The sequence below is a fragment of the Gekko japonicus genome, unplaced genomic scaffold (assembly GCF_001447785.1).
Source record: "Gekko japonicus isolate JY-2015 unplaced genomic scaffold, Gekko_japonicus_V1.1 scaffold277, whole genome shotgun sequence".
NCBI lineage: Eukaryota > Metazoa > Chordata > Lepidosauria > Squamata > Gekkonidae > Gekko > Gekko japonicus.
The window spans coordinates 1,218,721-1,245,137 of NW_015168055.1; the positions used below are offsets into that span (position 1 = coordinate 1,218,721).

Consider the following 26,417-nt stretch of genomic DNA (forward strand, 5'->3'; position numbering starts at 1 on the left):
GGCTAATTGCCCCGGCGCAGTTTGATCCATGATTACGCGATCAGACGCGCCGGCAGCACACCACGGGTCCTTCCCTTGGCACTGGCGGGTAAATGAGGGTGGCGATCACACAACGATCCTGCAGCATGGCAAAGAAGCAGCGTGGCGCGATCACACCAGCAATGGCTAGGCGCTGCCGCCGTGGCAAACGGGGTCATTTATTTTCTTTTAAGCCGAAGGACAGAGGAGTGGAACTTTTGGTTTCGCGTTCAACGGCATGCACGATTCTGCGCAGCAACAGAACTTTCGCTGTCCTCTTCATGCGCAAGCACCGTTGGGTGCTTGTGCGCATCCTGTGGAGACTTGGGGGGGGGACTTTTCGCGATGGGACATGAGCGGGTGCCGGATGCCATGAGCTACCACTAGAAACGTGATCAGACGCCCGCCCTTGCCTCGCGGTTTCTGGAAACTAGTACCTCGGAGGTACTAGTTTTTTATGGTGCATCTTCGGCGGGAAGCCTCGGGTTAGCCACGGGAGCTCTAAGCTTCCCAGATGTTGCGGTTTGATCGCGCCCAGAAAATCCGCCTATTTTCCGTCTCTGTAGCGTGGCTAATGCTCCGTGTGACCGCAGCCATTATTTGTTTGTTGTTATTATCCTGCTCTTACTGCACTGTTTTCTGCTTTTGTAATTTGTTTCTGTGCATTGCTTGACATATCATGTCTGATACTTTCTTGTGCTGTTTCTAATGCTAGTCTTATTGCATTGATTCTTAGATCTCATGCCATTTGATTACAGTGTGTTACACCATGTAATCTATGTCTCACTCAGGAAGGTGGACTATAAGTAAATAAAAGCAAGAGATCTAGAGATTACACACATAGTCAACATCTCCTGGTGATCCCTGGCCCAAAGGACGCCCGCCTAGCCTCGACCAGGTCCAGGGCTCTTTCTGCCCTGGCCCCTGCCTGGTGGAACATGCTCCCCATTGAGATCAGGGCCCTGCGGGATCTCATTCAATTCCACAGGGCCTGCAAGATGGGGTGTTCTGCCAGGCCTTTGGCTGAGGCAGTGGGCGTCCACACTCCCCCCCCCCGAGGTTACTGTCTCCCACCCACTGATAACCGGCCATATTTATCTACCTCAATAGGCTGGTTTCTCCCTACAGCAAGCTGTGATTATTGATGTTATTGATTATTGATTTTATATGTTTATAATGTGTTTTAAATTTTATTGTATTTATTGAAATGTTGTAACCCGCCATGAGCCCGTCTACAGGATGAGTGGGATATAAATGCAAAAAATACATAAATAAATAAAAAATAAACCCCCTGCTGAAGAGATACAAGCGGGGACTGACTTGCTAGAGTGGGCAGGGCCCTCATGAGGACAGCAGCATAAAACAAATCCCCTGTGTAATCATGATCAATATTGCAACCATGGTACAGAAAAAAGAGCTATGTGCATGTGTCCAAAACTCGGTTAAGTTTGGTGCTGAGACATATGGGTATGAAGCCCATGCTCAGTGAAAGAGAAGTTCCTACCTCATCAGTGCAAAAAGAACAGTCCTTGTTCACTCGGATACATTCAGTGCAGCTTTTTGCCCTGGAAGCCACACAGCGATTAACTAGGAGACAAAAGCAACATGTCAGACATATGGGAATGGACATGAAAGGGAGCATGGAAGGTCTGTCCTCACTCCCAGGGCTATTTTTGGGCAGGAACACACAGGAACAGAGTTCCGGCTGGCTCCCAAGTTGGCCACGCCCAGCAGGAACTCATTAGCATAATAGGCCACACCCAACAGCAGAAACTCATTAGGATTGGCTACATTAGGGGTGTGTGGCCTAACATGTAAAGGAGTTCCTGCTACAAAAAAGGCCTTGGGTTTTGACAACAAACAAGGTAAACAGAATAACAAGCAAAGGTGGGTGTGGCTGGATAACCACACTTCTGGTAATGTGTGGGTGTGGCCTAATGTGCTAATGAGCTGTGCTGTCAGGGGTGTGGCCCAATATGCTAATGAGTTCCTGCTGTTGGGTGTGGCCTATTATGCTAATGAGTTCCTGCTGGGCTTTTTCTACAAAAAGAGCCCTGCGTCACTCCCATTGCACTTAACATACAAAGTGCTTTCGAACTTGGGTGAAGTACATGCCAGAGCATTCTGCCAACTGATCCAGTACTATAATGGCAAGGGAGCCATTACTACCACAGACAAGTTTTTCCCTTCCTGTCATAAGAAATTACTAAATCATCACCTTTCCAGTGGGGCATAAAGTACCAGCATAAAGTTGTACCACCAGTTTCTCTACCAGTACTTTCAAAACAATGGTATATTTTAGCATTCTTTGGAAGTAGGGGTGCTGAACTTACTTCTGTTTCCTTGGCTCAAGCGCATGGTATAAGGCAGTGACAACAGAAGTAGCCAAGGCAATGACTTTTGGAGTAGCTTGGCCATTCTGCTTCTGAAATGCAAACACCAGCAGAGTCAGAAAAAAACACAAATAAGCAAACAAATTGCCATTAACACACTCTGAGCAATAATCGCTCCAGTAGATGATATATAATAAGGCAGCAATATTCACCGTGTGGCTTGAGAGCCACATGTGGCACTTCTGCCCACCTAATGTGGCATCTGCCCCATGTTTCAGGAAAGTAGGCAAAGCCCGGGCTCAGTGGGGCTTGTGGTTAGCAGGTGGTTTCCACCTTGAAACAGCCACTGCAAGAGGAATGGGTAAGCTATGAGGCTCCTGAGGTGCACGCATCATGCCAAAGATGAAAGTAAATATGGCTCTTTAGCTTGATGGCATTGTCAGTGTGTCTGTCCATGAACCATGGAGTGAGTACCACTGTGATAAGGGAAACCTTTTAAGAAGACTGGCTTTTGACTCACGAAAGCTTTTGCTAGAATAAATTTTGTTCAGGTGCCACTAGATTCTGGCTTTATTCTGCTGCTATGCACTAACACAGCTACCCATCTGGAATTACAGTCATGATTATCAAGCAAGGCCTCCCTGAAAAGTTAAATCACTACATACTTATGGAACCCACTACACCACGATCTAGACCTGGAGACCAAGCCCTATGAGGAAAGGCTGAGGGACTTGGGACTGATTAGTCTGGGGAAGAGGAAGTTGAGGGGGGACATGATTGCTCTCTTGAAGTACTTGAAGGGCTGTCACTTAGAGGAGGGCAGGGAGCTGTTCCTGCTGGCAGCAGAGAACAGGACTTGCAAGAATGGGTTTAAATTAAGGGCAGGAAGGTAGCAGTGGAATCAGCTGCCCAGGGAGGTGGTGAGCTCCCCCTCACTGGCAGTCTTTAAGCAGCTGCTGGACAAACACTTGTCACAGATGCTCTAGGCTGATCCTGCATTGAGCAGGGGGTTGGACTAGATGGCCTGCATGACCCTTTCCAACTCTGTGAGTCTATGTCCACTAACTTGGATGTGTTTTTTTTTTAAAGCATGACATGTATCAATAGAGAAATCTATCAGTATCTTCTATCCATAACAGGTAAATGGAATTTCCATGTTCAGAAGCAGTATGCCTCTGAATAGCATATACTGGGGAGAGGGGAGAGGGATATTGCCTTCATGCCCTGCTTGCGACCATCAGAAACATCTGGCTAGCTGCTCTTTCAAGCAGAAGGCTGGGTTACACGTACCTTTCGATCTACCCACGAAGGTTCTTCTTTATGATACTTTCATCTATGTTCAAGGAATCAAGCAAAGGTGAAGTGAGCTGCAAGAAAGGGAATGATTCTCTAGTAAGATTTGATGTTTCTTATTCTGAAATAATTTATCATGAAAAACCATTGGTACACAGAAGGGTGTGGAGTATACTATTCCATGAAGACACAAGTGACCTGGGAAAACCTGAGTGATGGAATTCCTCAACAATCCTGAGTCAACACTTGTCCATCTATAGATGTCTACAGGAATACCTGAACTCTACCCTAAAAGATATAAAATGTTGTGCCCAAACCTCCTGACTTCTGTGACCTGTTCAAGATTATGTATGTATTTGCTTATTTTCCTTTACTTCTTTTGCTTCTGCTAAGGGCAAAAAGCTGTATAGGATACCTAAGCCACATTCCTGATGACTAGAAGTCCTTCTCAGGCCCTCTTTAGAGGCTTAAATTTGCCTAGGCAATGCCTTTACCCTTGCAAGCCTATTGTCAGAACTGTATGGTTTAGACACTTAATTATTTTACATTGCAAAAAATTGCTGATTCCATGGTCAATAAAAATTGGGGTCTTGCAGCAATACATTCCCAGAGTCACAGATCTCCATATTATTATTGTGTTATAGAAGTGATGGAACCAGGTTCTAACGTAGACAGATTCTTGGAGAATAGGTTCATCAGTGGGTACTAATCATGGCGGCCAACGGTAACCTTCATATCTGGAGGAAGCAACAGCAGAGGAAGCCCTTGACCCCTTTGCTGGCCCTTCATAGCTCTTGTTTGGTTTGGCTGTTGTGTGAAACAATATGTTGGACTATATGGACCACTAGTCTGGTCCATCATGGCTCTTTTTATGTTCTTATATGTGGAATGGTGATCAACCAAGGAGATGCTGTGTTTGAAGCAACCATGATTTCTGCAGTAGCAATAGTACGTGGGGGGAGGGGATGCAATTAACTCAAAAAAATCACATGAAGGCCAATCTGTAAAACAGACCCACAGGTGCCTTCCTCACAGTACCCTGAACGCTGTAGTGGGGGGTTTGCATATTTAAATGTTTCCTCCTCCTGAACAAAACCGTTCACATAGAAAATGAGTGTTTCAGGAACAAGTCTAGACTGAACTTATCTCCTTGCCATGTAGCTTTCCAGCATGCAGGGAGTTTTGTCTTTGAGGAAACGCATGAAAAACCCCAGCAGCAATGATCTGAATAAGGAAAGTCCAAGCAAAGAATCACCACCAACGGGCCCCAAATCCTGAATCATGTTCTCAGAGAAGCTCCGCTTCAGTCTAGCTTCTGGAGATAGCCTGTGAGTTTTGCAAGGAACAGTGCTTTAACTCCCTAAAGGTAATTTTGCTTATCTTTGATTGCAAAGAAGCTGAGGAATTTGCTTTACCTTGAACTAGCAAGCCTGACCTTTATTAACCTTACTATAATTGCAATAAAATCATTTAGGATGCCTCATAGGAGGGGGAGAGAGTCATTATCAAACTTGACCAAAGGAAAAGCAAACATAAAGAATACAAATCATGTGCAAAACCAGGAATGTACTTCTTGGAACAGCAGAGATTTAAAAAGTTTGGCCTGGCTGAGGAAGAAAGAACTCAGCACTGTGGGACTTCTATTATATATACTGTTTATCAGTGGCTGGTGGAGCTGCATTGGGACAGACCTTTGCTAATTCAAGGCAGGAAGCTCTTTGTGTACATGATTCACAGTGAGAATAAGCACCTCCTTTTCCTGACGTGGGGGCCTACTAGATTTACGAGAGACTGTGGAGAAGAAAAACAAGGTAACGCTCAAAACAAGCCCCTCCTTTCATCCATTTCCTATTGTGCTAACAGTTTCCAGAAAGGCACAAGCCCAAAAAAAAAATGTTGGGAGGGGCATGAAAAATGCCAGGTTTCCACAGGAAGTCACGCTTTAGAGCCTGTGACAGGTTCTTGAATATTAGGCTCATAGGCCTCTACCAATTTTAGTGTTTACATCCTTTACATTCTGTGGTGTGAAGTTGGTTATAAAATGTTGAACCACCAAGGCAGTGTTTTTCCCTGTGTGCCACATCTTTTCAAGATTCTATCTAATTATAACATATCTCAACATGCTGCTGGAAATTCCCAATTAGAAATTGCTATCAATGTAAAAAAAGAAAGCAGAATGTGAACTTAAATCTGTGATGAAGCTCTTTTTTTCCTATGATTGACATGTGTGCTGTTACAGAACACTTAAAAAACATTGTCAGCCACTTTCTGTATTGAAAATATTTATACTCTGCACTGTCACCAGGTTGGTTCTCAAAGCATTTTGAAAATGTATAAACACAAATAATATTTGATAAGTGAGTTATCTTCTGCAGAAGAGTTTGCAGACTGCATCACTCCACAAAGGGTCACATCGAGGAGGGGAGATCATCTTAAATTACCACTTTTTTCTTCATATTGTGGAATGTTTTGTACAGGAAGCAAATGAGGGGTTGCTTCCACATAGGGACAATTCCCCATTGTGGAGTCATCGCTGCTGCAAATGCAGAGGCATTCAAAGCAACAACGGAATGTCCACACTGTGAAATTTTCCATTCTTTCCTCCTTATCCCCTTGTACCTGCAATTTCCCCCCCACCGTGTGTTGCTGAAGGGCTTTTTGCCTTCTTAAAAAATCAGTAGAAGGTGTATTGCTGCTACCTTTTAAAAGGCAAGAAGCTCACCAGAATTGAAAGGGAGGGGAGAGAACGACAGGTATTGAGGTAGAGGCAGGGGAAATTATGCTGGTTCAGAAATCTGTACCAAGTGGGAAAACTCACTTTCTCTGATATTTCTGGAAGCAAACCTCTGGAAACCACAGAATGTGATGGAAGGTGCACAGGTGGAGGATGAAACCCTGCTCCATTTTGTGAGCCAGTGCACAGCAGATCCTCCATGCAGAAGGAGACACAGACCAAGAAAGTGTTCTGGGCCCATAAAAAAAAAAATGTTCCTGCCTTCCCCTACCTGTAGGAACCCCAAATATCCTCCAAAATCCAGAGAAAGGAACATAGTTGAGGAGAGGGCATTTTAGGATGCTGGAGGAAGGCAGGGGGAGGAAAATTATACTTCATGAACAGAAGTGGTTGTGTCTAACCCTTCAATTTTAATTTTGCAGCTCAGCAAGGTTCTTCTGTAATTAAGGTGGTATGTTTCTGGACTTATATGAATATTATATATAGAGTAGCTGGGTAATAAAGCCACGGTTTTGCATAAGCTTTCACTGACTAATTTGCAGTCATTTGCAATTAGTGGATACTTTATGCATACAGCAGAGCAATAGTACTGAAGGTGAAACTATCCACAGCAGCTGCATACTGTGTAGAAACATACCCCTGGCTTCACTCTCTCTAGAATTCATTAATAATACTTTTGTAATATAGGTATGCTTTTACTGACTGCAACAGACCATGTAAGTAAAGGTAAATGTTTCCTTGCTTGAAAGCCAGTCGAGTCCGACTCTAGGGTTGCGGTGCTCATCTCCGTTTCAAAGCCAAAGAGCCAGCGCTGTCCGAAGACGTTTCTGTGGTCATGTGGCCAGCATGACTAAACACCAAGGCGCACAGAACGCTGTTACCTTCCCACTGAAGTGGTACCTATTTATCTACTTGCAATTTCTTGCTTTCGAACTGCTAGGTTGGCAGGAGCTGGAACTAGAGACGGGAGCTCACTCCGTCATGCGGCACCCGGGTCTCAAACTGCTGAACTACCGACCTTCCACAGCCTGCAGTTCAGTGTCTTAACCACTTGAGCCACCGCAGCTCCTAACAGACCATGTAACAGTGAGGAAATTAAACCCCTTAAAGTTTCCTACCAACACATTTCCCTAATTATTTCCTAGGTTGCTTGCATATCCTCTGACCAATGTTTTCTCAAACTATTTTATGAAGTGCAAAGATTAATTTTTATGTTTAGGGGTATTCAGAAATGGTTAAAGTAGTTTGAGTTCCTATCAGCCTTTGATTATTCTTGAAACACCTTCTCAGTCCTCATTTATTTCCTTATCAATATTTATTACATGGAACTTCTCTCACTGTCTTTCAGTTTCAGTAAGGGTTTGATTGAAAGACACAGTGCTCAACAGGTAAAGAAGCAATTCAATGACTGACCAACACTGAGACACAATGGAAATCGTTATGAAAATCTGAGGGTTTGGCATACATTGTCACACCAGTGAAATGCCAGTGCCTTGGGTGTCAGAGGCATTCTACAAAGTTTTTCAAAGTTTTGTTCTTCAAGATCTCAGATATCAGGTACTGAGCCTGAGAATATGCAAAGTGTATGCTCTGCCATCTTTGGAACTGAGTAGAGTTAGGTAGTGTAAACCCAGAAAAACTTCAGGATGAAAACAGATATTACATTTTTAAAGTGCTTGTACAACATTCAATTTAAATTCGGAGTTTTCCTCTGCAAGGCTTAGATATAAAAAATGGAACCACAGAAACCAGTCATGTGGAGCTCTGGTCTCATGAGGTCACCAAGAAACCTCCCCCATAACCCCAGAGCACTTTCATAGTGTTTTTTTTAAAATTAATACAGTGACAAATGCACAGATATCTGATGTATGTTCATATGATGGTTTGAAAAGGAGGCACGTGGAGAGAAGCAAGAATGAGGGTTGAGTCAGCATTTGATTTGTTGTTATGCACATCTGTCATTGCAAGGCCAAGAGGAAGACAGATTCAACTGCAGCTGAGAGAAGTGCTGTAATATTAAGTTTGTCTTCATTCTCAGTTTCTTCCGCAAACAATAGCACTCTAATGCCATCAGGCTCTATTCACAGCGCACTGATGACTCAAATGACAAAACTACAGAATGCTATATTTTATTTCTATAAAGTGATTCCCTGATAATTAGTTTTTTAAAATCTGGAAATGTGGATGAAGAAGGATCTCAAAGATGGCACCAGAAGTGCTTTGTATGCAGTGTTCCTAAAGCAATTAGCTTAGGGTGGCACCATCCTGTCCAACTGTATGTAAAAAGTCTGTTTTTACATACCAGATGGGGGGAGATGTAGGAGGTAGGGGTGTGCAAAACAAACCAGTATTTTTTGGATTTGGGTCTTTGGACCCAAAAAATGTTAGTATTCCCAATATGCCTGAATTCCAATACTGGTATGGTATTCGGATTTGGGGGGTTTTTTTGTCCATTATATCCTATTGGGGGGTTATCCGGGTGTTGGAGGGTGTATTTCAAGCTACAGGCACCTATTGGTGCCTGTCTTCAGAAGAACTCACAAGTTTCAAAAAGATTGGATCGGGGGTCCAATTTTATGGGCCCCCAAATAGGTGCTCCCATCCGTTTTCCATAGTTTCCAATTTTTTCCTCCAAGGCAAAAACAAAGAGGCAGGCCTGCAACAACCACTTGTCAATGCCTCCCATCTCAAGAACCAACATGAGCCCAAAAGAACCAAAGCACAACCCAGGAATCCACACAGAACCACACAATCCAATGTGGCAAGCCCAAGAGAACTAATGTCAAACCAAAGAATCTCAGCACAACAAATTCAAGCAGGGTGGGTACTCTTGCAAGCCCAACAGAACAAACATGCAACAAAGAAGCCCAGAAGAACCCAGAATGTGGCAGTGCAAGCCCAACAGAACCATTGTCAAACTAGAGAATCTCAGCTGGGTGGTTTTTTTCCTTTTCTTTCAGAAGCAAGGGCAATACCCAGAAGCCCAGCAGAACACTCTGAAGTGCATGGTGGGGGAGCCCTTTTGAAAGACTACCAGAAGCAAGGGCAATATACACACAACCTTTCTGAAAGCCCACCTGAATCAAGGGCAACACACAGAAGCCCAGTAGGGTTTTTCTTCCAAAACCAAGGATAGAACACAGAGAAACATTACACACCATTTCCCCAGGGAGGACCTCAGAAAGTGAGCGGCAGGGGGTTGTGTCCACCCTGATCCTCCTCTCTCAGCAGTTTGCAGTGCTCACTGCCTCAGTGGAGGAGCCCTTAGGTGCTGCAGCTGCCCTTCATCACAGGCTCTCCTTTTCCCACCTCCCACTCCTGCAAAGAAGAATGTTGCATTATACAATTAGCTTCATTGGTTATGGTGCTCCTGTGCGTTCTGTTGGTTTTTGTTTGGCGCACAGGTCTCTCTGTCCTACTCTATCCCTTTCATGCCCATCAAGATGAAGAACACTTTTTGTGCTGCTCTTTTAATTTTAGCATGCAATTTTGGTTTGGGGTGGCCATGGATTCGGTGAGTGAGCTTGTGAGCACCGCCTCCAACACTGCCCTGTGCTGCACTACTGCCAGGGTTCCATTGAGGCATTTTGGTGCAGGTGGATTCAGAGAATGGCAGTGGGGCTTGGTGGGGTGTTCTGGTGCCAATCAAATTGAGTAACTGCCCTGCTACTTCTTTCCAGTCCCGTTTTAATTTTGGGAAGAGCATTTTGCCCCGACTTCCCAGCACAGTCTGAGAGGGGATGCAGGCACAAGCACGTGCTCACATTGGCCACCCTCAAAGTCCACAGCTGGGTAGTTGAACAGTGGCAAGTTGATCTTCAGGAAGACCAACTGCTCAACTGCCCAGAGGAAAGGTGTGAGTGATGTGGGCTGACAACGTTGCCCACATGGGAGAAAACATGCTCACTCTGCATGCTCGTTGGAGGACATGAGAGGAGCCTCTGGGCCACGGCAGAGAGGCCCGACCAGACCACCTCCTTCATGGCCCAGTAGTTCAGTGGATTGGTAGTCTGCGACTTGTAGGGTTCTGCGAGGTACTCCCTCACCACTACAGCTGCAGTATCCTGTCTCGTCTGCCTCTCGCTCTCAGAGGGGCTGTGCTTGCCTGATGAGCTCCATCTCCAAGGTCATAATGGCAGTTGCCACAGGGAGGAACACTGCCTAGCAGGGAAGGCAGGGGACGAACAGCAGAGCTGCTTTTGCCCCCCCCCCCCCCGCTCGTGCCAATGTGTCCCTCTTGGCCTGCATGTGTTCAACTCAATGGGAGAGCTCGTCTCTCCAGTGAATGACCTTGTCGGCCCACTTGGCAATTCTGCCCTTGATGCGTGGGTCACACATGGTCACCAACATGTAGACCTTCTGCTGTGTGAGAAGCTGAAGGCGGGCCTCCAGTTTGTTTTGCAGCCTTTTCACCAGCATGCATATTGCAGGAAGCAAATCTGCATGTCCTGCAGCTGGCTCCAGAAAGAAGGCCAAGTCTCTTCACAAGCCATTTTGATCACGGGGATGACCAGAGCCAGACTTGCCATGTAAGATGAGAGCAACTGCATGTGGTTCTTAAAGGGCTTAAGAACCTCCGCAGTCTGAGAGATGGTCAGCCACTTGTCCTGGTTGAGCCAGCTCTCTTCCCAAACTACCCCAGTCAGAAAAAGCGTTCCTTTGTCCAAAAAAGGGCCTTTTTGAAGCTAATCTAGTTAAAGTAAAAAACAAAACCAGAAGGAAAGAACACATTAAAAAAAAGGCCTGGGGCCCTCCCCCCCCCCCCGCCCAAACAAAACAAAAAACAACTATAAAAAAGGTAAGAAAATTAACTCAGGCTCAAAGCAGCAGCAGCAGCTGAAGCTGTCCGAGAGTGCAACCTCGCCCACTGTTCCAAGGGCGGGGCTGGCGTCTAGCAGGAAAGTCGAGGGTGGTCGGCAATGCTTCCTCAGACCTATGGGGTCCACCACCGTTACATCACAGTGGGCTCCCCGGTTGAGGTGGAGTTTTTGGGGCTAATGTTATCTGGGGCGGAGAGAGTCGCTGTCTCTCTCTCTCCTCCAACTTCTTCTGCTTCCATTATTCGCAGCTTGCACCCAACTTCACCTCCACTGCAACTGCATCCTCCCTGGTAGCGTGTCACACCCTCCTCTTTATTTCCCTCTTAGCGCCCATCCTGCCCAATGGCTGCTGGCCCCATCAGCCTCCCTTCCCCTCTGCAGGGGATCCACCCATCTTCCTCCCGGTCGACTCCATGGTGGCGTCCCAGGTGCAGTCTGCCGAATCTTCCTCCCTGGAGGGCTGGGGACCCTCGAGCCGGTCGCATTGCAAGCATTCCGGGCCCTTCTTCATGTCCTTGAGGTTGTTGTCCCAGGGCCAGCCGGTGACTTTTAGGACTTGCATCTGCTCCGGTCCACGGAGGCGACTCCTGGCCCTTCCCCCAGAGCTCTCTGCCTGGATGGACTGCCGGTCCTCCTCGCCCATGTCAGAGCCAGATGCCTCATCAACCTTCCTTCGGGGGGTACGTCAGGAGGCCGGGGCCGTGGGGTGCCTCCTGACAGAAGCCAAAGCCAGCACTAGACACTCTCCAAACCTTTCTCAGAATTGCAGTCTAGCTCGGTCAGACTCTGCTTTATGCTATTTGTCCATGCTCAGAAGAATTTGAAAGACAACCAGCCATGAAACAACTGCTTTGATTGGGCAAAGAGCACTGCTTCCCTAACATAGCATCCTATTTGCCACTGTTATTTTCACCCTCCCTCCTGTTCCTTGGGAAAACTGGTATGGGGGGGACAAGGTTGTTGTACTCTACGTTTAAAGCCTTGTAAAAGCCACTGCAATGACTGCCCAAAAAGCACCATGGCTCCCACTATAGTGCTTTCCCCCATTTGCTGGCAGAGATGCCTCATCCCCCTCACTCCTGTCGCCCTGGAAACCAGAGCAAAAGGCAGGAAAAGGGTAAAGGCCAACTGCAGCCCTATAAATGCCCTTTAAATGTAGCCAGTCAGCATTGCTGAATATTTCCACCACCCCCTGAAAAAAATCGGGGGGGGGGGGGGGTTGGATTGGCAATGCTGGGTAGACAGTTAGATTCTCTGATGTGTATTCAGCTGAAAAAATTACATGAAAAAATACTAGTAAGGTGGTTGTTGTCGTCGCTCAGTCAAGTCCGACTCTTTGCGACCCCGTGGACCAGATCACGCCAGGCCTTCCAGTCTTCCACCATCCTCTGAAGTTTGCTCAATTTCATGTTCGTTGCATCTATGACACTGTCTAACCATCTCATCCTTTGCTGTCCCTGTCTTCTTTGACCTTCAATCTTTCCCAGCATCAGGGTCTTCTCCAGTGAGTGCTCCCTTCTCATTTGGTGGCCAAAGTATTTGAGCTTCATTATCTGGCCTTCCAGGGAACAGTCAGGGTTGATTTCTTTTAGGATTGACTGATTTGTTCTTCTTGCAGTCCAAGGGACTCTCAAGAGTCTTCTCCAGCACCACAGTTCAAAAGAATCTATTCTTTGGCGCTCGGCCTTCCTTATAATCCAACTCTCACAGCCATAGAAAATGCTTAGTACCACTGCACAACAGACTGTGAAAATATTGCAAACTTGAGCATGTGTGTTATCAAACTCTAAAATTGACAGAACAGTAGAAACCTTTAAGGCTGTCTAGAGGGACCATATTTATATCCCTTCTGTGTAATTCACCTTGTGTTGTTCTGTTAATGGCAGCTGTTCTGTCAGCTGTTAATCTTAATGGTGGTTCAAATGTTGCTCACTCAACTGGCATATGAAAGCATTGCTCCTTGTTGAATGAGAGCAGCTACTCAGCTGGGTTGTACAGTTGACAGGAAATTCTACAGTTTCTTCCCATGCAGTGACTGAACAGACAGTACCCAACACATGCATCCATCTGTAATGCAGCTTAGCTGTGCACTCATTTGAGCATCATTTGAGCATCATTTGAAATCTGAGCAAGAGACAATTTTTGTGCCCCAGGCTGCATACAAGTTGGTACTTCGTAGAGACTGCAAAGCAGGATGAAAACGTTAACAGCCCACATTATCCATAATCTTTTTTGTTCTCTCTCTCTCCCCCTCCCTCTTCATCACATTCCATCGTGGACAGTCTCTTTGATAGTGCCCCATTGCCCACAAGTGAAGCAGGAGCTATGGGTGGGCAAATGGACAGAGCCCCACTGGGTGCACCCTGTTCACAGAGTATCCAGCTCACCTAGAGGTGTGCCTATCAGTACTCGACTGTTGGGCTGACCAGCCTCCTTTGGTGGTTCTTGAAGTTTGGCTGCCAGGAAGTTCTCCCAAATGGTGGTGGCCTCCTTTAGGCCTGCATGTTACCCAATGGTGGGTTGAAGAGGTAGAACCTATAGCAGTTGTTCCAGCACTACTTGATCTAAAATCTTTTTCCCCTGTCTGTTGCATGCTTGAGCCAGCAGTATCCCTTGTCTTTGGGGGAGGTGACGAGCATTTAAGGCCTATCTGTCCTCTGATGTGTTCTAGACCTGAGTTTCTGCAGGTAGCTCTTGGGGCTAATGGTGCACTGGTCGAGGATAGATGTTTTCAGGTTGTTACAATCAACTCCCTCTTCCTTGGGGAGGGCTTTGAGGGATGCTTGGGCCACTCCTGTTAAAATAGAGCCCCATGATAAAGGCCCACTGTTACCTGGGCCAGCAGATCACCTCTGCAATGTGTTCGAAGGCCTCCAAGAAAACATCAATATTGTTGTCTGCTCCTAGCTTCATCATCTGGAACAAGGGGGCCCATATCCCATCTGGGAGGGCACCCTGGGTTTCTGCTCCTAACAGACCAGTTGCTGAGGCAGTCCAGCTACCTTCTAAGGCCTGACAAATGCTTTGCGGCAGAGCAGCTTGGGTCTCCCGTTGTTGCTGCATCAAGTCGCGGAAGAGCTGCTTTTGGTGCTTAGCCAACCATTAGCCAACTGAGCCAAATCTATGTTGAGAGGCGCATTGGACAGGCTAGGCTTAGGGACCTCTTCAGCTGTTGTCTCTGACACAGCTGGTGTGGTTAACATAGCTGGCATGATCAGCGGCTGGCTGCAGGTCCATCTGGGCATGCTTCAGAGGTGTGGTTTGGGTAACCTCATTGTAGGGTCAGTGCCCACATTCTCCACCACATTGTGAGCCCCCCCCCCCCGCTGTACTGGTTTGCCCACCCTATGCTTCCCTGGATGAATGTGGGCCAGCTTCCCTGCCAGCCTAAGAATGGGAAGGAGAAGAGGTTCAGGTATTCTGCTCCTCTCTCCTCCCCCAAGTAAGCACATCTTTACTCCTTCTCGCCCTGTGTGCTCTACCCAGTTTTTCCTCCCTGGCCAGGCTTGGAAGCCTTTTGTATCACCCCCTTTGCCCCACCCCTGGACTTTGGTTCCAATCAGGGTTTGGCCCCGCTTCTTCCTGGAAGTGATAAAAGGAGAGTGGGCACCCATTCTCAGGGCCACCTGTCCTTTGTTGTCACTCTTGGGCTTTAAAGGGCCCCACCTCCTTCCTCCATCTCCCTCCTACCCTGGCCCTTTCTGGCTGCTGGCCTGAGCCCCAGGTGGCATTTCATAGCTTGTAGTTGCACCTTTACTGGCAGTGGAAATGAACTCCTAAAACGAACCAAAAAGGCACTTCCAGTATTTCAAGAATGGGAACGGGATAGCTCAGATCGATCAAACAAATACTTAAAGTCAAATCATCTGTAAGCCTGAGGACAGTGTGGGCGGCGGGGCTTAATAAAGGACAGCAACTGCAATTTAGGAATGTTTTGAATTCTGTGTTTGTCATGTTTTCTCTCAGGCTGTGGGCTTGTTCCAAATGTCACTTAAGAAGAAAGTTCTCAGATGAACTTTTCAAAATTGCTCCCCATTCTTCTTTCCCCAGTGTTTGCTAGCACAAATGTGCATCTTGGATGATCAAATGGATGCTAACAAGTTTTTTTGTACCCAGCATTAGTTTTGGCTAGGGAGGGAGAAGAAGAAGAGATTGGATTTATACCCCGCCCTTCACTTGGAGTCTCAGAGCGGCTTACAAACTCCTTTCCCTTCCCCTCCCCACAACAGACACCCTGTGAGGTGGGTGGGGCTGAGAGAACTCTGACACAAACTGCTCTTTTTCAAGGACAGCTGTGCCAGAGCTTGTGACTGACCCAAGGTCACATCAGCAGGTGCAAGTGGAGGAGTGGGGAATCAAATCCGGTTCTCCCAAATTAGAGTCCGTGCACTTAACCACTACACCAAACTGGAGCTATGTGACACTTGTAATTGGGTGGAGATTTAGAATCATAGCATTCCCCACATAATACTCCAGGCAGAATGAATACTTGATATATATAAAAAAGAACTTTCACTACATCTGATGCCTGTTAAGACATGGCCGGCGTCAGGGGTGGGCAGACAAATGAGCTCAAAGGTCATTTCGGGGGGGATCGTGGGGGATCGCAGTTCCCCCGGGTGAGGTATGGGGGCGGGCCACATGACAAAGCCCCGCCCCCCGCTTCCGGCTGCCCCGCTTCCGGCCCTCATTCAGCCAGGAGGAGGCAGGAGAAGAGGGAGGGTAAGTTGCTTCCTCCCTGCCTCTCCCCACCCCTGCCTGCCTGGGGCCAGGGAGGGCCTTCGCGGGGCTTCCTTGCACTCCCACCGGCCTTGCAGGTCCACCGCCGGTTCCTCATGGGGCTCGGCAGTGGAGCTGCAAGGCTGGCGGCGGCGGCCGGGACCATTGGGGGCGGGGTGTGTGGCCTTATGACACACCTCTGGTGATGTCAGGGTGTGTGGCCTTATGACACACTTCCGGTGATGTCAGGGGGTGTGGCATATGCTAATGAGTTATGCTAATGAGTTCCCCTAGCTCTTTTTCTACGAAACGACCCCTGAATGAGCTGCTGGAGGGGCCCCTCACCCTTAAGGTTACCAGCTGACTAGTCCTGACCTGGCTACAACCCACGAGGACACAGCAAGGCCCCCAGGGAGCCTCTGTATGTGACAAAACACCCATGTCCTGTCTGGCCCCACTGGCCATGCCTTCTAAGTCAACTGCAGCCACTCCACAATCAGCACCACTCTTTACCTCCATACCCACTACACTTCATTTACAGTAGTCCAGAAGGCCCTTTGTACAAACAAGCAAGGAAACTGAGTGAGAGTGGGGCAGATCTAACTTGTTCTGCGCAGCAATTGGGCAATGCAAATGGCAGCAGCATCCAGTAGATAACTGCTTCAATTTCTGTCTTGAGATGAGAGAGCGGAAATGGGAACTGGAAAGCTGCAGATGGGAGGGAGGGATGGGTCATATATGTTAGCTTGTCAGAAAATGAAACACGACCCACCCCCTCCTCTGCCTTTCCCATTTCCCCTGAGGCTTTGAAATTAAGTCTTTTTAAAAAAATAGCTATGAGAGTGAGAAACCCAAACAAAGAGGGGCATAGGTGGGAATGAAAGTCGAAGCGACCAAACAACTTTAAGCAGATTGATTCTCAGTGGAGAGAAAGAAGTTCCTCTATCTGCAAGAGTCAAGTGGCCATTTCCTAATTCCTCACACTCCTGTTTCGGCCATGTCACAGTAGTTATCACACCCATAGCAGGGTGGTTTTTTTTAATTATTAGCCAAGTGTCCTGGCACCTTTATTGTGTATTTTCCTCACTACAGATTTGCAAGCAATACTTCCCTTCCCATTTTACATATGAGAGGCTGCAGCGGCCCATCTGTTATCTGCCAGGGGCAGGGCTCAAAGGCTTCCCATGGGTTCACTGGAAAAAGGACAGAAGAGCTATAGAAGGGACTCTTCCTCTCCCTGTGCTTGCACCTGATGCAGGAGCATCCAGCCACCTATTTTCTCCGACACTAGACAGGCTGCAGCTAGTCCTGCACACGTGAGTGTGTTTCACGCATATGGCCTCGTGCAACAGCTGGGCTTGGCCTGTACTCCCTCCTTGCATCCTCCAGCAAGGTAGGTAGGAGGCAAGCTTTAGGGCTAAATATTTTTTTGGGGGTAAAGACCCTCCCTGCCTCCCTCCCCTCTCCCCAGCTTTCCCCTCACAGTCTGCACCCAGTATTTTGCTGCTGCGTGCTTGGGAGGAAGCAAGTAACTAGTTTTTGCTGCTGATTTTGGAGCCTTAGCTGCAGTGGAATGTACTAAAATGAAGGACAGGATTGCCCATTGGGAACAATGGGAAAGGCTTGAAGGCCTATTGGATACAATGGGATCCAGGCATGCCAACTAACTTGCATAGGTTCCATTGAAATACATTACAACACAAAAAAGTTGCCGTGAAAATGCAGAATGGGTTTAGAATAAAGGTCTCTGGGCCCAGATGGACTGCTCTGGGCCTGGAATGACATTCCCCAGAGTGGAATGATGGTCCTTTGAAACAGAATCAGTGCTGTTTATTCTAGGCTTAGAACAGTCCTGCTATTCCCAGGGACCATCATTCCACTCTGGGGCCTGTCATTCCAGATCAGGAGTTCAGGTATCTCTGCCTATACCTTTGATAGTGAAAAGCTGACACAGAGATGAGATGGCTCAGTGCCACTTGGTGAAGCTCCAAGATTTGTACACCAAAAAGACTAAGATTGACACATTGTACTTCTTGGAATCACCAAAAGCTGAGATTACATTCTGAGGTAATTTTAAATTGCAGATCTGTGATCAAATCGTGAGAAATTTGATTTTTAAAATAAAGTTCAGAAAATAGCTGTGACTTTTCGTCTTAGTCCTAATAAATTGGACATTTTTCTATTGCTTCTGTTTAATATTGTAATTAACTAGTATGGCCCATGAGATCTAATTTTTACATTCTAAGTGTGAACAAAACACCATGCAAACACATTATTTTCCATGTTGTAACCAAATACTATCCAGTAATTAGTGGCCTTTGCACTGGTTTATCAAAAGCATGTGCTATATTAGAATTGAAAAGTAAGAACCACTTGGTGATAGTATTAGAGAGCCAGTTTGGTGTAGTGGTTAAGGGCGCAGACTCTAATCTGGGAGAACCGGGTTTGATTCCCCGCTCCTCCACTTGCACCTGCTGGATGACCTTGGGCAAGCCATAGTTCTGATAAGAGCTGTTCTTGAAAAAGAGCAGTTTCTGTCAAGAGCTCTCTGAGCCCCACCTACCTCACAGGGGGCGATTTCTCACTAGAGCTGCCTCGCAACACAGCGCCGTTTGCCCCAACACAAACATGTCAATTTCACACCCTAGGCTGCGGAGCTGCATTTGACTCGGGGCTTCGCCCGATTTCCTCCGCAGTTTCATGATTCTCAAAAACCAGGATCACGAAACTGCGGAGGAAATCGGGCGAAGCCCCGAGTCAAAATGCAGCCCCAGAGCTTCGGGTGTGAAATTGACATGTTTGTGTCGGGGCAAACGGCGGCTGTGCTGCGAGGCAGCTCTAGTGAGAAATCGCCCAGGGTGTCTGTTGTGGGGAGGGGAAGGGAAAGGAGTTTGTAAGCCGCTCTGAGACACCTTTGGGTAGTGAAGGGTGGGGTATAAATCCAATCTCTTCTTCTTCTTCTTCTAGAAATTGACCTTTAAGGATTGGTTTTATAAATTTCATCACTCAGCCTTCATATAGGCTCACTTTGTAATCCTGACCGAGTCACTACAGCTTTTTCTAACCTACCTCTCAGGGCTCTTTTGAGATAATTATTTATTTACTTGATTTACATCCTGTCTTCCCAACAGGGACTCAAAGTGGGAAAAGGGCCCCAGTTATACTCTTTCGCCCAAGGACTACAAATACCTAGAATTGGCCCTGCTGTCAGAGATTTGTAGTTCATTGTGATGTAGCCCTTGCAATTTCATCCTAGTAGAAAATGGAAACATTGACTTCTTCATTTGACTTGTTAGTTTCCTTTAATGTTTTAATTGATTTTGAAGGCTTTAGTGGGAAGGGGGGGGAGAGAGAATCTTTCAAGTAAATTAGCAATGGTCCAACCCCTGGCTTCTCCAGTTCTAGGTCCAGGCAGGAAGCGATGTGAAAGACCTCAGCCTGAGACCCTGGAGAGCCTCTGCCAGGCTGAGTAGATACTGACTTTGATGGACTGATGGTCTGATTCAATATAAGGCAGCTTTATGTATGTTCAATTGTTCTACTTTCTGCATAGTATGGTATATCTTGCCTTAGGAAGAAGAAGAGAAGTTGGTTTTATACCCTGCCCTCTACTACCTGCAGGAGTCTCGAAGCGGCTTACGATCACCTTTCCTTCCTCTCCCCACAACAGACACCCTGTGAAGTAGGCGGCGCTGAGAGAGCTCTGAGAGAACTGCTCTTGAGAGAACAGCTCTCAGAGAGCTGTGATTGACCCAAGGTCACCCGGTTGGCTTTATGTGGAGGAGTGAGGAATCAAACCTGTTTCTCCAGACTAGAGTCTGCTGCTCTTAACCACTACACCAAACTGGTTCTCAGGAAGTTTGTTGTTCACATTGTTTTCTAATTCTGTAATCCTAGTCCTGGATAGCCCAGGCCAGCCTGATCTCATCAGATATTGAAAGCTATGCAGAGTCAGTCCTGGCTAGTATTTGGATGGGAACCTCCAAGGAATACCAGGGTCATGACATGAAGGCAGGCAATGGCAAACCACCTCTCAACATCTCTTGCCTTGAAAATCCTATGGGGTCTCCATAAACCAGCTGTGACTTGATGGCACTTTCCACCGCCACCATTCTTAGTTCGACTGAACTGTTCATTGTTATCTTCTACTATTCTTTTGCATTGTTTTTGTATTCTATTATCTGTCTTGTCTCAGTGAGAAAGGGGGGCTATAAAATAAATACATACATTTAAAAAGTCCCACATCCTTGGGACTCCTAATCAAGCAGCAACATCAATGCTTTCCAGAGTTTGCAGGTGATTTCCCCATGTCCATTGGAAAGATTATTTCTGGGATGACATGAAATATCGATGTGGGTTGGGAAGCTGCAGTGAAGGGGAGGAAGGGGTGAAATCTGATGGAAGTGGCAAGAGGAGCAATTTCCCCCCCTTCCATCTCTTCACTATAGCTCAGGTGATGGAAGAGAGAGGAAGGGTGGTTTCTGAGTAGGGATGGGCACGAATTGGCTCCTGAACAAAATTCATGACGAATTTTGGCCAGTTAACAGTTCATAAACTAAAGTTCAGAAACTGAAGAGCTACCACAAACTTCCACAAATTTAAGGGAGTTTGTGGTGGTCCATGAAGAGCAAAAATCAGGGGTTTAAATGGTTCTGAGCTTTTGGCAGGAAGCAGAAAGCAGGGGTCACAAGCTGGTTTGGTTCGCAAACCAACGGGTTCGGTTCGTGAACCAAAAATGTGGTTCATGCTGACAGAGCTCTGGAGAAATCAGTTCTCTATAACAATCATTCAGAAGAAGTAAAGTTTATTGAAACAGTGATAGGATCCAGGTTCATAATGTACTTTGTTAGGACTGAGGTCCAGGACTTGAAGCCAGCAATTATACTATAATCAAAAATACATCAGTGGCTCTTGGCCAATCATTTCTAAGCTAAAGCCTGCCAGACTAACGCTCTAAGATTCCTGGGGGAAAGGGATACTAAAGACAGATCGGGTCTCAAGGTTACATGGCTATACCAGACACCCGACAGATAATGGCCAGAAATGAAAGCATACATTCCTACTAACACCCTCCCCACCTCTCCATGGCAACCAAGTTCTTTGGTTGACACATGCCCATCCCTACTTCTGAGCCTTTGAGGCATACAACATAATAACATCATTAGACTTTATTCTTCAAAAATTAGAAGCAAGCTGTTATGGGCAGCTTTTAGATGCCACATCTCAAGTAATAATGTGGCCACTGAAGGGAAGGGATTTTGCACACCATTCTTCTGAGATCTGAGAGTATCCTATAACTCTTTGGTTGCAAGGATATAGATATCTCCCCTAGAAACTGTTGTGCTCCTTATAGGAAACCCAGACTTCCAAGTCCGTTTCTCTGTGGCTGGTTCAATGCGGTTGTCATTATAATAGGGTTGCTGTGTGTACTGTGTGCATGTGACTCCATCTCCATTAAACAGGATTGCACATGCCCAATAATTGCCTTGAAGATTTAGTATTCTGTGGCTTCAGGGCTGAGTTTCCAAGAGGAAGGAACTCCTTCATTTCAGAAAGTTATACACAGTTATAAACATATGGAGCAGAGGTACATCAGTGGCTATTAGCCACAAGGAACTCTCGGTCTGGGGCAAATGATGCACTGTATTCTTGGTGCTTGGGAGGGCTTCTAGTGGACCTCCTGATGGACCTCCTGATGGCACTTGTTTTTTTTGGCTACTGAGTGACAGAATGTTGGACTGGATGGGCCATTGGCCTGATCCAACATTGGCTTCTATTATGGTCTCTTATGTTGCTGCGGTGGCTCAAGTGGTTAAGACGCTGAACTGCAGGCTGTGAAAGGTTGGTAGTTCAGCAGTTCGAGACCCAAGTGTGCCGCATGACGGAGTGAGCTCCCGTCTCTAGTTCCAGCTCCTGCCAACCTAGCAGTTCGAAAGCAAGAAATTGCAAGTAGATAAATAGGTACCACTTCGGTGGGAAGGTAACAGCGTTCTGTGTGCCTTGGTGTTTAGTCATGCTGGCCACATGACCACGGAAATGTCTTTGGACAGCGCTGGCTCATCGGCTTTGAAATGGAGATGAGCCCCGCAACCCTAGAGTCGGATTCGACTGGCTTTCGAGCAAGGAAACCTTTACCTTTTTAAAGGCCAGGAAACCGCCACACACACCCCACAAAGAGACAGGACCAGGGGTCATTTGGGGGTGGGACGCGGGGGGACGCCATCCCCCCGGGTGAGGTGCGGGAGGGCGGGGCCTGGAGCTTCCTGCTGGTGCCCGCTGGAGGTTGCCGCCGGCTGTGGGGAGGACACACTTCCGGTGATGTCAGGGTGTGTGGCATATGCTAATGAGTTATGCTAATGAGTCCCCCTAGCTCTTTTTCTACGAAATGACCCCTGGACAGGACTAAAAGTTGAGCTCTTTCACCCCATTGCTAGATGAATGGTGCAGCTATGCAAGGGTCAATGGCAGCTTCTATGCTGGTGTTGTGACTGCATTCACGGCTGCTTTCACACTAGGGTGATTTTTTTTTCTGGTAGTCTCATTGCTGATGGGAGTCTTTGTGAAATCGCCCTTGCAACAGAGATTCCAGACAGCCCAGGGTAATCTGTTTTGGTTCCCCTTTCACATCTGATATGCATTGACTCCCCCCCCCCTCATTTTCACCTAACCCTCAGGATTCTCTGCCCATTCTGTTTAATTTGTATTTTATTTTGAGGAGCATGGGTAACATTGCATAGAAATAACACAATACAAAAAACCCCAAACCTCCACATATTTACAGACATCTCTGATGATCCCTCTTGCTGAAAAAGCAGGCTGAACTGTGGGTGGTTCTTTTCTGTTTTTAAAAAACCTCCAGGAGCATGTGGAACACTGGATAGGAATAATACAGTACTATTAATAAAAATAATTGTGTGTTTTCAAGTCCCAGCTGACTCATGGTGACCCCAGAGTTTTCAAAGCAAGAGGTGAGCAGAGATGCTTTGCCATTGCATTCTTCTGCACAGCAATTCCAGGCTTCCTTGGTGGTCTCCCACCCAAGTACTAACTGTGGCTGGCCATGCTTAGCTTACAAGCTCGAGGTAGGGCTAGTCGGGGCTCTTCTGTTAATTCCTGCAGAGGACTGGCCCTTTGCTATCATCAACAAATGAAAGCAGTGATCGAGTAGCACTTCACTGAAGTTCTGCAGTTATGCTGTTTTCCCTTCCAACTGAGAAATTGTTTCTGCCAGTAGTGTCCTGCCCAGGAAACACTTTTTTAAAAAGATTTCAAATAAAGCAGATCTTTTTGTGGAAGGAATGGGTTAGCAGTCTGTGTACAAATGAAGGACAACATGTTGAAACATGAAAAAAACCAAAAACCTCAAGATAAGATGGCTGAAGTATGGGAAATCCTTGGCACGAAAGTAGGGTTGCCAGGTCCCTTCATCGTGCTGGTAGGGGATTTGTGGGCATTCTGGGGGTGGACAGGGATGTCACGCAATGCACTGATGTCACCCAGAAATGATGTCAACGCGTCGATGATGTCGGGGGAAATACTCTGCCTTTTGGGCAAAACTCTATGGTAAAAATGGCCTCAGACCATGGAGTTTTGCCCAAAAAGTAGAGCATTGCCTCCCCTGACCTCACCAACATGTTTACATCACTTCCGGGTGACGTCACGTCAGCATCTCATGCATGGTGTCAGGGGTGGTGGTGGGGAATTTCCTCCCACCAGCCAAGTGGCCGGTGGCAGGCAAAATTCCACAAAAGCAGGGGATTCCCCGCCTCCACCTGGGGAATGGCATTCCTACATGAAACCCAGTGCTAGCCTGAGAGGATAAATTGTCCCCTGCCTGTTGCTGTTAGGATCCTTATGGCCAAATGCTTTAGCACATAGTCTTGAGTTGCAACTTTGTGATTAGTTATGCAGATTGAAGCCCACAAATTTAAATAGGATTAAGGCTGCATCTTCCATTATAATTGAATACATGGAGATCCACAACTGGAGGACTTAAACAAATAAATGTGACGTTTATATAGAAATGGGGTTACGAGTGTCTTTTTTTGGTCCAATCAAAATGTCCAGGAACAGGTGTGCTGATGGGCTTCAGATATGGGTTTCAAGAGAAAAGTGGCATCTCTCACATTACAAATAAATGTTCTCATACACAAGAGCTGGTGTGGTGTTGTAGTTAGAATGTTAGACTAGGACTGAGAGACACAGGTTTGAATCCCCACTCTGCCATGGTGTCAAACCTGGCCCTTGTTTGCCATGTACTTGTTAACTGTCTGCCTTTAGTTTCTGAAGCTCACTGCCTGGTTTCATTCTAGCTGGGAATTGGAGGGGAGTGGGTGTGGGCATTTGAGGGGGTTACAGCCCAGGGGAAAACTGGGATGGAAATGTGTTGGTCCTTTTAAGGTGGTGAGAGTCATTAACAAAGTGGCTGTGGAACTGGACTTGCCAAAGAACTTACGACACATTCATCCCACTGGTGGACCTCCTGATGGCACCTGGTATTTTTGGCCACTGCGTGACAGTGTTGGACTGGATGGGCCATTGGCCTGATCCAACATTGACTTTTCTTATGTTCTTATCCTGTTTTCCATTTCAGTCTGCTGAAGAAGGACCCAGGGCCTTTGAGATGGAGACCTCCAGCTCCACCTCCCCTGAAGGTGGATCGGGAACTCCACCAAGTGGTGGAAGAGGTTTTGGACTCCAAGATGGAATGGGGCCACCTTTATTACCTGATCAAGTGGCAAGACTTTGACCCTAGTCACAACAAATGGGTCCGAAGTGACCATGTCAAAGCCCCAAAGTTAGTTCAAGCATTCCATAGAACCCATCCTCACAAACCTGGGGGTTTGGGAACCTTTGGTGGGGCAGAATGTCAAACTCAGCCCTCATTTGCCATGTACTTGTTAACTGTCTGCCTTTAGTTTCTGCAGCTCACTGCCTGGTTTCATTCTAGCTTGGAATTGGAGGGGAGTGTGTGGGGCATGCGTGGGACTGCTTTGCGGAGAGTTGCGCTGGGTTGTAACTCTGTCCATACGGGGCCTCCCTATAGTGGGAAGTATGCGTGCTTAGCCTTGAGAACCAGACACTGCTAGATAATGTAACCGTATGCTTGCAGGTGCTGGGGGAGGGTTAATGAGGCACAGTAGATCTTGGTGGGCTGGATGTCTGGGTGTGATTGGACTGGTCACTGGAGGAATTGTTTGAATTATGTGTAATATGGGAACTGACGCCAAGGGAGCCAGTTCTGACATAGACTCATCTATGCTTGAAACCTCTTCACCTCTCAATAAACAAATCACTGTCAAGAGAGTGTTGTTTGGAGTGAGTTCCTTCAAGACCTGACACATGGATGCTTGCTGGGTGACCATGGGCCAGTCACAAACTCTCAGCGTAACATATCTTACAGTATTGTTGTGAGGATAAAATGAAGGTGCAGGAAACAATGTAAGCCACTCTGGGCTCCCATTGGGGAGAAAGTCTAGGTAAAAATGAAGTAAGTAAATAAATAAATACAAAAGCATGGTCCTCTGTGTAAGACAAGAAACAGAGTTAAGTCTATGTAACTGGATACAAATTTGTAGAATAGAATCAGATTTTATCAAGATTTCCTTTATCTGTACTTTTTTGTCTTTCTTGGAAGGCTTTATTTTTGTTAGAGACACTGCAAACATTTGAACATTTCACTGCTACCTGACTGGAAAAGTATAAGAAGGTAAGATTAGAGATCATGAAAACACCAGCAGTTTACCCTTTTCTAACAACTGCAGCTCTTCCAAGAATAAGGGTAGGTCAAGTTGTAAAACAGAGTTCAAAGTTCAGACGTCTTCCGGTCTAAACCTTTCCCATATTTAAAGCAATTACTGCCATGCCCAGTTTTTTAAAGTAGCGTATGATCATATTAGCCACCTGTGGCTGCGATCTGCGGATATTTAATTCCACAGACCAGAGCCATGTGGAGGTGAAAGAAATTTTTCTGCACACTTGGGGGACTCCCCAGATGTGCAGAAAAATCTGAGAGTAAAAAAATACACAGGTGGGTATATTGCCCCCAAATAAACACAATTACCTCTGGCTGGGTGGTGGCAGCTGTGCAGCCTGGAGCTCCATGCTGGGTTTGGCTGTAGCTGCACCGCCCAGGAGCTGCTCTAGGCCTAGTGGTGGCCTCACAGCCTGGGAGCTGTGCTGGGCCTGGCAGTGATGGCAAAGGCAGGGAGCCCAGGGACCATGCTGGCCCCAGCAGCAGCAGCAGACTCACAGCCTGGGACTCCATGCTGGGCCTGGCCGTGGAGCAGCTGGGAGATGTGATGGGCCCAACAGCCGTGCAGCCCTAGGGGAGCCTCGGAACCACACTGAGCCTGGTCTGAGCTGCCATACAGCCCAGGGCTCCATATTGGACCCAGCGGCAGCTGCTAGAGAGCCCAGAGGCTATGCTGGGCTTGGCAAGGGGGGGGGGAGATGGGATTCCCCCATGAGTCTCATGGGCCCCCACTTATTAGATTCTCA

At 46.9% G+C, this 26,417-nt stretch overlaps 1 protein-coding gene across 3 annotated transcripts in view; it reads right to left on the reverse strand.

Moving 5' to 3' along the window:
• ITGB4 (integrin subunit beta 4) overlaps positions 1-26,417 on the reverse strand; it is a 127,477-nt gene that overhangs the window by 92,119 nt on the left and 8,941 nt on the right. For all 3 annotated transcript variants that reach the window (XM_015414478.1, XM_015414477.1, XM_015414476.1), the window contains exons 2-4: positions 3,642-3,718; positions 2,352-2,443; positions 1,523-1,605 (exon numbers count right to left, since the gene is read on the reverse strand). In XM_015414478.1, the coding sequence (XP_015269964.1) occupies positions 1,523-1,605; positions 2,352-2,436 (168 nt within the window). In that variant the 5' untranslated portion in view covers positions 2,437-2,443; positions 3,642-3,718. The remainder of the gene's footprint in view (positions 1-1,522; positions 1,606-2,351; positions 2,444-3,641; positions 3,719-26,417) is intronic.